General features: G+C 37.2%; 1 protein-coding gene across 1 annotated transcript in view; it reads right to left on the bottom strand.

Annotated features, from left to right (window-relative positions):
• EFCAB5 (EF-hand calcium binding domain 5) overlaps positions 1-11,898 on the bottom strand; it is a 96,512-nt gene extending 84,614 nt beyond the window's left edge. The window contains exon 1 of the mRNA XM_047758403.1: positions 11,326-11,898. Within this exon, the coding sequence (XP_047614359.1) occupies positions 11,326-11,876 (551 nt within the window). The 5' untranslated portion in view covers positions 11,877-11,898. The remainder of the gene's footprint in view (positions 1-11,325) is intronic.
• Positions 11,899-13,276: the final 1,378 nt, after the last annotated feature.

Genomic DNA, 13,276 nt, shown 5'->3' with positions numbered 1-13,276 from the left:
TATTCAACATATACCTTATTATGAACGAGGTTCCTGACATAAGGTGTAATGACTTAAGAAAAATCTAAGTTACTGGTTAACCAATGATATTTGAACAGCTAAATAATTAGCCCTAGTTGGAATTTTATAAAATGACTAACATTTATCATAGCCTCTCCCTTAAGTACTGATGTTTAATTCTAGAGATTTCAAAGTTAAACACTCAATTGCTCCAAATTAAGACATATCTCATAATAATCTTTTGTATCTAAAAAAAAACATACACAAGAAAACTTTCATCCTGAGAGCAAAAGCCCGACTGGAATACGCTAGATAATTCATTTAACAAATATTTATTGAGAATTACTCACACAACACAGTTGGGGATTTGATGCTGGGGATTCAATGGTGAATATGATAGACATAGTTCGTGCTCACATTACAGCAGAAGAAACAACCCATTATAATTGTAAAGTAAAATGAAGAAGAAACACAGGATAGGATGAGGAAATATATAAAGGAAGTTTTTGACCCAAATTCATGATGAAGGGGTATTGGAGGTGAATTCTGAAGGACTGGTAGGATAAGATAAAGAGGAAGGAGAAGAAGTAATGACACATGAAAAGACCCTGAGGTGGAAAGAAGCATGTATATTTGAAGAATTGAAGTTTTTTTTTGAAATTCTATATGCCTGGAGTATCAAGTGTGAGAATGAGAGAGGCAGGAGCCAGGGCTAGAAGTCAGAGACCAGGTCATACAAGGAAGTTTTTATAGGCCTACATAAGGATTTTGGTCTTTATCCTAAAAGTAAAGGCATATCATTGAATGTTTCACAGTGGGGAAAAATGTGATAAAATTAACCTTTAAAAAACTTCAAGAGTTCCAGCTGTGGTGCAGTAAGTTAAAGGATCCAGTATTGCTATGGCTATGGTATAATAAGTTACAGTTGTGGCTTAGATTCAATCCCTGGCCCAGGGACTTCCACATGCCATGAATGTGGCCATAAAAATTTTTAAAAGATCACTTCAGTTACAGGTAAAGACTAGACTGGAAGAGGGCAAGGATGGATATAAACATACCAATTAGGAGGCTGTTGCAATAGTGCAGGTGACAAATGATGTAGCTTAGACTAGGGTGGCAACAGTAGAGAGGGTCAGAAAAAAACAGATTTGAAAGAAGGAGGTAAATTCAGCAAGGCTTAATGATTGACTGGAAGTGAGCAGTGAGGATGCAGGAGGTGTTAAGGTTGATCCCTCCGGTTTTGATTTAAGAATCTAGATGGATAACCAAGTAAAGACTTGTTGAAACTGAGGTGCTTAGAGACATCTAAGTGCAGATATTGAACAGATAGTTAAATATACTGGTTTGGAGCACAAAAGGGTGTTTGGGCTAGAGATACAAATCTAAGAGACATTAAGTGTTGGAATGAGGGCACTCAGGGATGGATTATGTAGTGATAGGAGAACCATGCCTTAAGGAATCTTAATATTTGAAGATCAGGTAGCAAAGAATGAACCAGCAAAAGACACTGAGAAGGATTAGACCAATAGCGGGAAAACTAGCAAAGAATGATATCATACAAGGAAGGGAAACAGTATTTCAAGGAGAAAGTGGCCAATATTATTAAACACTGCTAAGAGGACAAGTAAAATGAAGATTTCAAACTTTGCACCAGGCCTAGAAGCAGAGAGAAGGTTGTGATATTGGTAAATGATAATTATTGAGAAGAGTGTAGAACAAAGGCCAGATAGAACAAGTTGATAAAAGTTCAGGAAGTAGGGAGAGTGTATATGGACAACTGTTTTGATAAATTTAGGTACGTTTTAATTGTATTTCTCCAACTAGAATATATAAGCTCCTCATGACAAGAACCAAATTTTATATTTTTTTTCCTATAAGTTTTGGCTCAACATTGAGCACTGAGTAATTATGCGATAAATACTGATTGTGAAGATGCCTCAATAAATTTAAGTTATTAATTCATACATCTAACAAATATTTACTGAGTCCCAACTCATGCCAAACACCTTGCTCAGTGTTGGAAATACAGATAAGATAGAAAATCATTCCTGTCTTTGAAGAGATTATGGGGAGGTAAATAAAGAATTATATTATAATGTGCTAAGGGCTGACAATAGCCTATGGGTACTTCAGGAGTATAAAGAAACAGTACCTTGGAGTTCCAACCGTGGCTCAGTGGAAATGAATCCAACTAGGAACCATGAGGTTGCAGGTTCGATCCCTGGCCTTGCTCAGTGGGTTAAGGATCTGGCGTTGTTGTGAGCTGTGGTGTAGGTCGACGCGGCTCAGATCTGGTGTTGCTATGGCTGTGGTGTAGGCCAGCAGCTGTGGCTCCAATTAGACCTCTAGCCTCTCTATATAATTTAAAAAAAAGAAACAGTACCTAATTCAGACCAGATGTGACAGAAGGAATCCCAGAAGTGATACTTGGGCTGCTTCTTGAAGGACAAGAAGAAATTAGGCAGCCAGAGAAAGGAATGGAGATAGAGAAAGCTGGCACTCTGGATTAGAGGAGAGGACATCTAGCTAGTGTCTAGTTTTATTAGAAGATAATAAAAATTGAGGTGCAAAAACATGCAGCCTATCTGGCCTAGGTGGACTAAGTTAGGGCTTGGTGGTCTGAATTCATTGTCACTGGTACCTCAGATCTAGTGCCTCCAACCTTTGAGGCTGGATTTGATGGTGAAGATTACCTATTTCCAAATGAGGCTGTGATTGAGTTCCACTTGAGCCACCTTCCTGGAGGAGTAAGAGCAAGGCAGAAGCCACTGGAGGCCTGGGAAGCATCTTTTTTGATGGCGTAGAACTGAGCTAGGACAGAGGATATATAAACCAAGGCAGAAGACTTGAACATAAGGCCTTCAATCTGTTCTCTTCTATAAACTGAAAAATTCCTGTCTTCTTCTGAGGGTATCAGTTACTGGATAGTTTAAAATGAATCAATAGAATTATCTGGAAAATCCTAGAAATTTCTAGACATCTTGGATAGTCTTAGTTGTTAATATTCCACAACCACCACATCTTGTTGGGCATTATAGCCAAACGTCCAGCCCTAGGTGGGATGAACTTGACTTAGGAACTCTACCTCTGTCTCTATTTTTTTAAAGGCCACACCTGCAGCATATGGAAGTTCCCGGGCTAGGGGTCAAATCAGAACTGCAGCTTCCAGCCTATGCCATAGCCACAGCAATGCCAGATCTTAGCCGTGTCTGTGACCTACGCCACAGCTTGTGGCAATGTTGGATCCTTAACCCCTGAGCAAGGCCAGGATTGAACCTGCAGCCTCATGGATACTAGTTGGGTTCTTAACCCAGTGAGCCACAACAGGAACTCCTCTACCTCTGGCTTTTTAACATGAGGAATGTTCCATGCCACTGAAGCAGGACCAGAGACCTACTGCGGTGTGTGTGGGGAGGGAGTGTGTGTGGGGGGTGTGTGACATTAAGACAGCATCCAGTGAGACCATGATTTCTCTCTCTGTAAGAGAGAATTTATAAGTACATAATAATATAAATACATATACAACAGAGTGTGGTTTAGAGATGGATATGAAAGTAGTCATTGTACATGCATTATTACTACAAAGGTTGAATAAAAGTACAATTTGCTTAGAAAAAGTCTCTACCATACTACGTATCATTGGGCATAATAGTCATTCAAATATTACTATAAAAAGTTCCCTTATCTATCTACTCAATTTTGGCATGATCTGTTTTACTGGATTAATAAAATATTATATTCAATACAGAAGGACAATATGATTAGTATTAAGAATATCATCTGTGGGAGAAGCACCTATGGGATTTCCTAGCATCATGTAATCACAAGGGTTTGGCTAAGTAAAGGGGTGGCAGCTGGTGTTAAGTATGAACAGACAGACATCTGTCTAGGAAGTCACTGTCTCCTGGCAACTGAGGAAGACCCATATAAAGGATGAAACATTCCCTCCGTCTTGCCAAGTTTTAGTGCTGGCATCTTGTAAGGATGAGTTAAACATTTTGAGGGTTTTTTTTTAAATACTGAAAGTAAATACCTTGAAGTGAATCTTTTTTTTTTTTTTTTTTGTCTTTTTGCCATTTTCTTGGGCCGCTCCTGCGGCATATGGAGGTTCCCAGGCTAGGGGTCAAATCGGAGCTGTAGCCACTGGCCTACGCCAGAGCCACAGCCACGCGGGATCCGAGCCGCGTCTGCAACCTACACTACAGCTCACAGCAACGCCGGATCGTTAACCCACTGAGCAAGGGCAGGGACCGAACCCGCAACCTCATGGTTCTTAGTCGGATTCGTTAACCACTGTGCCACGACGGGAACTCCTGAAGTGAATCTTCAAACCCTTTGCAGACACCATATTCCAACAGAAATATACACGATGAATTTTTGTCACAGAGTCTGCCTAAATTCATTGAACATGGAACTTAAGTTAATTTTCAAGGAATTATTATAAGTAAAACAAAGGTTTGTGTCTCTTTCCCTTTTAGTTTTTTTTTTTGGGGGGTTTGAGTAGCCTCAATGTTTTAGCATTTATATAGACTTATTTTTCTCATTTATGCAGCTGTGGTAGAGAATGTAGTTTTATGGAATATTTCTTTGCGATTCTTTCTCTTCCCAGATTAAGTGTTTCATTATTATTAGTCCTTAAGGCTAATAAAGATGAGCCACAGGAAAAATGCTGAAAAGATACCTCAAGACGCAGCACAGAGCTCCCCACCACCACCACAGTGATTATGAAATAAACAACAGATGCAGATATCAGAGATTATGACCATGCCAGAATTGGGTATGCATCACTATGCTGCCCGAGTTTTTTGGGTCTCTTAGATCTACTTCTTGATTCATTTGAACTCTCATTGTAGGATCAGGACAGTGGATTCAGGACTGGGAGAAAAGTAGGGAAATTTATAGTATAATAGGCCCTGCTGCTCTGCAATAGCGTAAAATTCTAACATTAATCATCTTTTGCTGTAATCCTTTTTCCAAACTTTAACTTTTTATTTTTCAAAATGTCATATAGTAAAATTAACCTGTTTGATGCATAGTTGTAGGAATTTCATCACATATAAATATGTGTAACCATCACCATAATCAGGCTATTGAAAGTTTGTAGTCTTATTTTAAGAGAAAATATTTTTCACAATATTCATAATAAGGCAATAGTGACATAGAACATGAATTCCTACGAACTGGACGGATCAAGAAACAGAGGGAAAAGATGCTAAAATAAAGATGTCAAAAGAAAAGAAAATATGAAGAAAAGCAAAATGACACAAACCCAACTTCCTTATCAGCTTTGCAAATTTACACATAAGAAGTATAGTCCACTTCAGTTCATATCTGTCTTTCAGAAGCCCTGAGGAAAAGCAATAAAAGTATATTGCATACGTAAAGCTTACAAATAGCAGTGACATTTTATTCTTCAGATGATGGCTACCACTGTAAAAACCGTTCAGAATCAGTAAGAAGTGCCTTCTTTATCTATTGTACTTAGACACCAAAAAAGATTAATCTCTTTTTGTACAGAGAAATAGGCAGATGAAAAATTTTCAGATCGGGTTGAGTCAAATCAATGCTTTAAAATTATCACCAGAAGATAAAGTCTTGACAAACCAAACAAATATTATTTTTCCCTTTTCCCTGAACATAAATAAGAAAACTCTCATTCCTAAAATGAATAGACTTTTCCAAATCTCTCTAATGGATTGAGAACCACACAATGATAAAGTTCAGAGAATTTATTTATTTAAAGTTACTCTTTTTCTTTCTTTCTTTTTTTTCCCCCCCTTTGGTCTTTTGTCTTTTTTAAGGCCGCACCTGCAGCATATGGAGGTTCCCAGGCTAGGGGTCTAATCGGAGCTGTTGGTGCCAGCCTATACCACAGCCCATGGCAACGCCAGATCCTTAACCCACTGAGCGAGGCTAGGGATAGAACCCACAACCTCATGGTTCCTAGTCAGATTCCTTTTCACTGCACCACAACGGGAACTCCAAGTTCAGAGAATTTAAAAGCTTAGGTCCCCACAGCAACATAGGATCCAAGCCACATCTGGGATTTATGGCGCACCTTGTGTGTGAAGCCAAGGACTGAACCCGCATCCTCATAGATACTAATCAGGTTTTCAACCCACTGAGCCACAATGGGAACTCTGAGATCTTGGATTTTTGACAGAGGAAGATGAAACCCTAATTCTGACAATCTAGGCAAAGAAAACACCTTTGACTACTTTAACTCTTTCATGATATTTTTGACAAAAGTATTGCTCCAATAGAAACTAGGATTCTCTTTAAGCTTCAAATGACCCTAAATATTTAAAATCCCAGTTCAAGAAATCCCTAGTTCACTCCCAGTGAAAGAAATAAATCCTCTTGTGTTGTGTCATTGGATAGCAATTGAAACAAGACCAGAGTCCTTGTGTACCCATTATTTTTTTATTATAGATAATGATAAATGCCTTATGTACTGATTAAGATTTATAAACCCCCAACAGGAGGAAGTATCTGTCACTATATTGATTTATATTCTTAATATCAGTTCCCAAATTTTAAATATTTTTATGTAAATAAATCTAAATGCAAATCTAATTTCTTGCTCTACAGTAACAGATGGTGAATGGAAATATTCTTTAAGCTATTTATTAAATTTAATGACACTGCTCCCTGCTGCTGTTGGAATTTTCACTATACTAAAACTCCCTTAATTTGGTTTTTCTAAATGATTAGTCTTGAAACCTTAGTGGGCATAACAGTCTCATGTGGAAACTGTTTTAAATGCATTCCTAGGAGTTCCCCTTGTGGCTCAGTGGTAACGAACCTGACTAGTATCCATGAGGATATGGGTTCGATCTCTGGCCCCACTCAGTGGGTTAAGAATCCAGCATCACAGTGAGCTGCAGTATAGGCCATGAGCTGCACAAGATCCCATGATGCTATGGCTGTGTTGGAAGCCTGGGAACTTCCATATGCTGTGGGTGCGGCCCTAAAAAAAAAAAAATTCATTTCCTATGAATTCTGATTCAGAAGATCTGAGGAAGAAGCTAGGACTCTGTACTTAAACCAAGCACCCAAGTTAATTCTGATGCCATTGGTAGGCAACAATAGTCTGAGAAAGACTGTTTCAACTGAAAATAAAAACACTTTTTTTGCTTTGTTTTGATTTGGGTTTTTAAAAAATATATTTTTATGGCTGCACCAGCAGCATGTGGAAGTTCCTTGGCTCGGGGTCAAATCAGAGCTGCAGCTGCAGGCCTATGCCACAATCACAGTCACTGCAACGTCAGATTTTAGCTGCATCTGTGACCTACACCACAGCTTGTGGCAGTACCGGATCCTTAACCCACTGATCGAGGCCAGGGATGGAATCTGCAATCTATGGTTCCTAGTCAGATTCGCTAACCACTGAGACATGACGGGAACTCCCCTTTCTATATTTTAGTATGTTTCCATGTTAAAGGACATTAAAAGGAAAATACAGATTTTCAGGAAGAGAATTAGAGATTCAGAGTGTCCTATTTGTTTCTTAGATCTGGAAGAAATCTAACAGATATCATCTAGACCATGGGTCTGCAAACTACAGTTCTGGGGTCAAATTTGGACTGCTGCCTGGTTTTATACAACTCAAAAATCTAAAGTTGTTGTTATATTTTGAAGTAGTTTTTAAGAACCAAAATAAGAATAATATTTTGTGGTATTTAGGACTTCTATAATTCTAATTTTAGTACCCATAAATAAAATTTTATTGGAACACGGTCATGCTTATTCATTTACATGTTGTATATGATTACTTTTGTACACAACAACAGAAACAAGTTGTTGTGACCCAATTTTCCAAGCAAAAAATTTTAATTTTTATGTAATCAAATTCATCGATATTTTTATAATTTTGTGTCATGGTTAAAAAGACTTTTCTCTGCTTATAAAGGAACTTAACACCTGGTTTCTGGTTTTTGTATCTTTTACTTATACACACTTAGCAGGATATAGTCTAAGGATAAAAAAACTGCAAATAAATCTAAAACCTCATTTATCAGTTTTCCTATTTGTAGGCGTACTGCTAATATTATTTTGAAGCTATTTTATACGAATTATAAGATAAAGTAATTCTGCCAAGATTTTCAGTGTAAAATAAAGAGACACAAATACAAAAAAATCAAGGAATTAGGTAAAAATCCTAAAATATTTGACATGAAGTTATCAATATAAACTCATTATTATTTTTTTTGTCTTTTTTTTTGCTATTTCTTTGGGCCGCTCCCACGGCATATTGAGGTTCCCAGGCTAGGGGTCCAATTGGAGCTGTAGCCACCGGCCTACGCCAGAGCCACAGCAACGCGGGATCCGAGCCACGTCTGCAACCTACACCACAGCTCATGGCAACGCCGGATCATTAACCCACTGAGCAAGGGTAGGGATCGAACCCACAACCTCATGGTTCCTAGTCGGATTCGTTAACCACTGTGCCACGACGAGAACTCCTAAACTCATTATTTTTAAAAATTATATTTGTTAGTCTTGAAAGAGCCTAGAAGGAATGACAATATTGATGAACATTCCTAGCTCCCAGCATCCCAGAAGAGTGATCTCCATTAAAAGGAACTAAGAATCCTTCCAAAATTGCATGAAGCTTTCAAAGACTAAAAGAGTAATGTCAGGAAAACACAGGAGCCAAAGTTGGGTCAAACTGAGCATCACAAAATAAAAATGACTATAATGGATTAAAATACATTGACTATATATTAAAATCCTTGTGTCCATAAGGTTACTCAAACAAGAACTCTTCCCAAAAGGGAAAAAAATCTTGCACTTGTTGCCATAGTCAAAAAGTGACTATCGAGATAGATAGGAAGAGATATAATACATATAATATTTTGAAAAAATAAATAAAAAAAAATGAGTTCCCTGGTGGCCTAGTGGTTAAGAACTTGGTGTTGTCACTGCTGAGGCTTGGGCTCAGTCTCTAGCCTGGGAACTTCTGCATGCGATGGGCATGGCCAAAAATAAATTAAAAACATTAAAAAATATTCTGAAAATCTATAATTAAAAAGAAAGTGTTAAACATTTATTCCATCCTATTAGTCAGAAGCATATTTCACTGTAATTTACATACATAGCAACACAGTGGGATTTATTTCAGGCATTCTAAAACAGCTCAAAATTAGGAAGTCTATTAATAAAATTCATCATTAATGGATCTCGGATGAAAACCAAATTATTATCTTCTTAGGTGTTGTAAATACATTTGACACAATCAACACTCATTCTTGATTTTTAAAAGTAACTCTAAAATATAGAATTTAGGTGTATTTTTCCTAATGTGATAAAATACATCTTTTTAGATTCAAAAGGAATAGTTATGGTACTATTTTTTGTATTTTTTAGAAACTGTTCATAGTGAAGTACTAATATAAGAATAATCTCTACTAAAGTCACAAATGAGACAAGGATGCCCATATCACCACTATTATTTAACACTATATTGGAGGTAATGGCCAGTGTAGTTGGGTTAGAAAGATATTAGAAGTCTAAAAATTGAAAAGGAAGATGACAAATTTCTGTTATTTGCAGACAATATGGTTGTCTCTCTAGGAAACCCAAGAAATCAATTAAAATTTTACTATAAGCAGTAAGTACAAAGTATACATAAATTAATATCTTTCATATATTAAAACCGCAACTAGAAAATGTAATAAAAAAGTCCCACTTACGACGGCAACAAAAAAATGATAAAATAACTAAGAATAAATGTAACAAGCAATGCAAACATAGACAAAAAAACTTTAAGACAATACTGATTGATACAAAATAAGAAGAGCAAATGGAAATATACCCATTATCAAACAGAAACACTTGTGATTATAAAAGATGTCGATTTCCCCTTAATTAATGAATAAACTTAATCTGAGTTCAAAAAAATTAAAAAAAACTAAAAATATTTGTTTTGGTGTTGTCTCTCGCCCCCCTACTTTAGATGAATCAATCCTAAAGTTCATATTAAAAAGGAAACACACAAGAATAGAAAGTAGTGATTAGAAAAGAAGAACAAATAATGGGAAGAGGACAGTCAAATTTATTGAAATATATTTAAAAGTCTCAAGGATTAAAGTAGTGTGGTGGTGGTGCATGAATAAGGTGATAGACCAATATAAGATAGATAAATCCAGAAATACACTCAAAATGTATGTGTATTAAAGGCTTATCTCAAAACAGTGGGACAAATCCAGACTATTCAATAATTGTTATTGGGCCTACAACATAGCTATTTGGGAAAGGAAAAGGGTGGATACATATCTTACATCTTACACTAGGATAAATTCTAAATGGATCAATATATAAATGAAAATTAAAAGAGTAATAATTCCAGAAGATAACATGGGATAATTCTTTTTCTCTCTCTCTCTTTCTTTTTAGGGCCACACCTGTGCAGCATATGGAAGTTCCCAGGCTAGGGGTTAAATCGGGGAGCTGCAGCTATTGGTCTATACCACAGCCACAGCAAGGCTACATCTGAGCTGCATCTGTGACCTATGCCACAGCTTGGTGACAACACCAGATCCTTAACCCACTGAGCAAGGCCAGGGATCAAACCCACATCTGCATGGATATTAGTTGGGTTTTTAAGCAGCTGACCCACAACGGGAACTCTGGGACAATTCTTTTAACATCTTGAAATGAAATGTTAATGATTCAAAGTTCAGAAGACATAAAATAAAGGTAAATAAATTTGACCACATAGAAATAAAAAATCCTCTACATAAGATAAATGGCAGGTGAAAGAGAAAAATACTTGAACTCATTCACATGCTTTTGTATAAAAGGAAGAAAATTAAGATCTATATTTACATTTGCTTATGAATACAGTTATCTCCCCGTATAACTCTGAAAGGATCTGTTGAAAACTAAGGCGAATTTAGTTATTTATAACAGCGGTGGAGCACTGGGTGGATGGAGGATAAGAATGGGAGAGGAAGTTTTCTCTGTGTAACTCTTTATAAATTTTGGCTTTTGAACCAGATGAAACATATTACCTGCCTGAAAAGTTACACTTTTAAGTCTCTGCTCTCATAGAGCTTACTTTCCAGTGCAAGAAGACAGATGATAAATAATCATATACTTGGGATCCTAGTGAGATAACTAAATTCATGAATACAAGGAACTTAATATATCTTGTCAGTCTTCATAGTGCCTTATAAATAATGAAGCACATAGAATTAGCTCAATAAATACTTTCTGAAGAACTATAAAATCACTTGTCCTATTTGTATGGTTACATTATTGTTGTACTTGCTTTTCAATGTAAGGAGCCAGATCATTAACTGAAAATGCAACAAATTGTACCTGTTGTAGATAGTATTTGGAACATACATCTTCAGGTCTTCTGTGACATCTCTCATCACTCTCTGGTAACCAGAGAGTTCTACATCTTTGATATAATTAGGATTGTTTCTCATTAAGTATTCCCCCAAATGGTTAATTGGATCAAACTTGGTTGGAATATCAGCTTCTGTCAAAAGCTTTTTCTTTTCCACTTGCATTAACATTTTTTCCATTCCAGGAACTAAGGTGGGTAGAAGTTTATCGAGCAAGTATGCACGAGTGTTCAGTGTCATGGTTTCGGTATTAAACCACTCTTTGGCCAAATTATCCTTGGGGAGTTTTTCTTCAGTCTTTTTTTCTAGTTCCTTCTTCAGATTTTCCTTATCTATGATTTTCTGCTGCATTGCCTGGGCTCTTGCCTGCACTCTTTCGAAAAGATTTTTTTTCCATGGTTGTTCTAGCTTTGAATCTTGTGTAGTTTGATCTAAATTGAAAATCACTTTTGCAGGCTTTCTAAACACAGTATTCTTTGAGACTCCAGGCTTAGAGTCTTTTATTGAACAAGTTGACATTTTTGGCTGCCCCTCCAGGTTTAATTCTAAGGGAACAAAAAGTGAAATCTAAGAAATATTAGAAGTAGATTTTAATCTATGTTTACTTTAGAATATTATTAGAAAAAAACTTTTATACTCATTTACATGACGTATTCAAACACAGCCAAAAGTAACAGAAAATCAAACAACAGCATATGGAGCTCCCAGGGCCGGTGATCAGATCTGAGCTGCAGCTGTGAACTAAGCCACAGCTGCAGCAACGTGGGATCCTTAACCCACTCTGCGGGGCGGAGATGGAGCCTGCATCCTAGCCCTCCCAAGACACTGCCAATCCCACTGCACCACAGTGGGAGCTCCCATTTATTGTTTTCTTAATTAGAAGTCATCAACAGCTCGGTGTTTCCATTAAGCATGTAGCCTGTTTCTATTGTTTTTTATTCACTTTTTGTGTTTGTACCTCAGGATCACAAGATAGCTACTGCAGTTCCAGGCATAAGTTCTTTACAAGGAGAAAAATATGAGAAGAAAGGGGCTTTCTCCTCTTGAGGTTCTGTTTTATTATTCGAGAAAAGAAAATTCCAGACTCCTCATTCCAAGACTTTCCTTTACAATTCATTGGCCCTAATTCGGTTGGTTACATGCCCATCCTAGGCCAATAGCTGGTAAAGGAAAAAGGGGCTAGTAAGAGTAGTTTTGATCAATCATAATTTATTCCTTTGTGCTAAAGTTTAGACCAAATTCTTTGATATTAAGTGGTTTCTGTCTGCTACAAAATGGAGGTTCAATTGGCAGACAAAAAGGTGAGAAAATGGTGAGTAGGTAGTGAAGAGCATCTACCACACATATACATGTAAATATTTCTTCCCATTCTCATATTTCTAACTTCTTTTTTGTGAAGATATTAGACCAAGATTAGACCAAGGTGAGAACAGGCACCTACATCCCCTACCTACCAAAATCTTTAGAAATGACAGAAGACAGAGAGAGAGTGCTTTAATATGAATATAAGAATGCTAACAGGAGTTCCTGTCGTGGCTCAGTGGTTAACAAACCCGACTAGCAACCATGAGGATGTGGGTTCAATCCCTGGCCTCCCTCAGGGGGTTAAGGATCTGGTGTTGCCGTTAGCTGTGGTGTAGGTTGCAGGGGAGGCTTGCTTCTGGCGTTGCTGTGGCTGTGGCATAGGCTGGCAGCTGTAGCTCTGATTTGACCCGTAGGCTGGGAACCTCCATATGCCTCACAAAAGACAAAAGGCAGAAAAAAAAAAAAAAAGAATGCTAACAGTCATGAAGGCCTTCAATAGTCAGAAATTTTGAGGGTCTCTGAAAAATGTAAAGTAGGTGGGATTTGATTGAAGAAACTATAGGACTGAAAGAAAACAGCACTGTGAAATGTGGGAGCAGTTTTGAGGCATCCTA

The sequence above is a fragment of the Phacochoerus africanus genome, chromosome 14 (genome assembly GCF_016906955.1).
Source record: "Phacochoerus africanus isolate WHEZ1 chromosome 14, ROS_Pafr_v1, whole genome shotgun sequence".
Lineage (NCBI taxonomy): Eukaryota > Metazoa > Chordata > Mammalia > Artiodactyla > Suidae > Phacochoerus > Phacochoerus africanus.
This window is presented reverse-complemented; position numbering and strand designations above follow the sequence as displayed.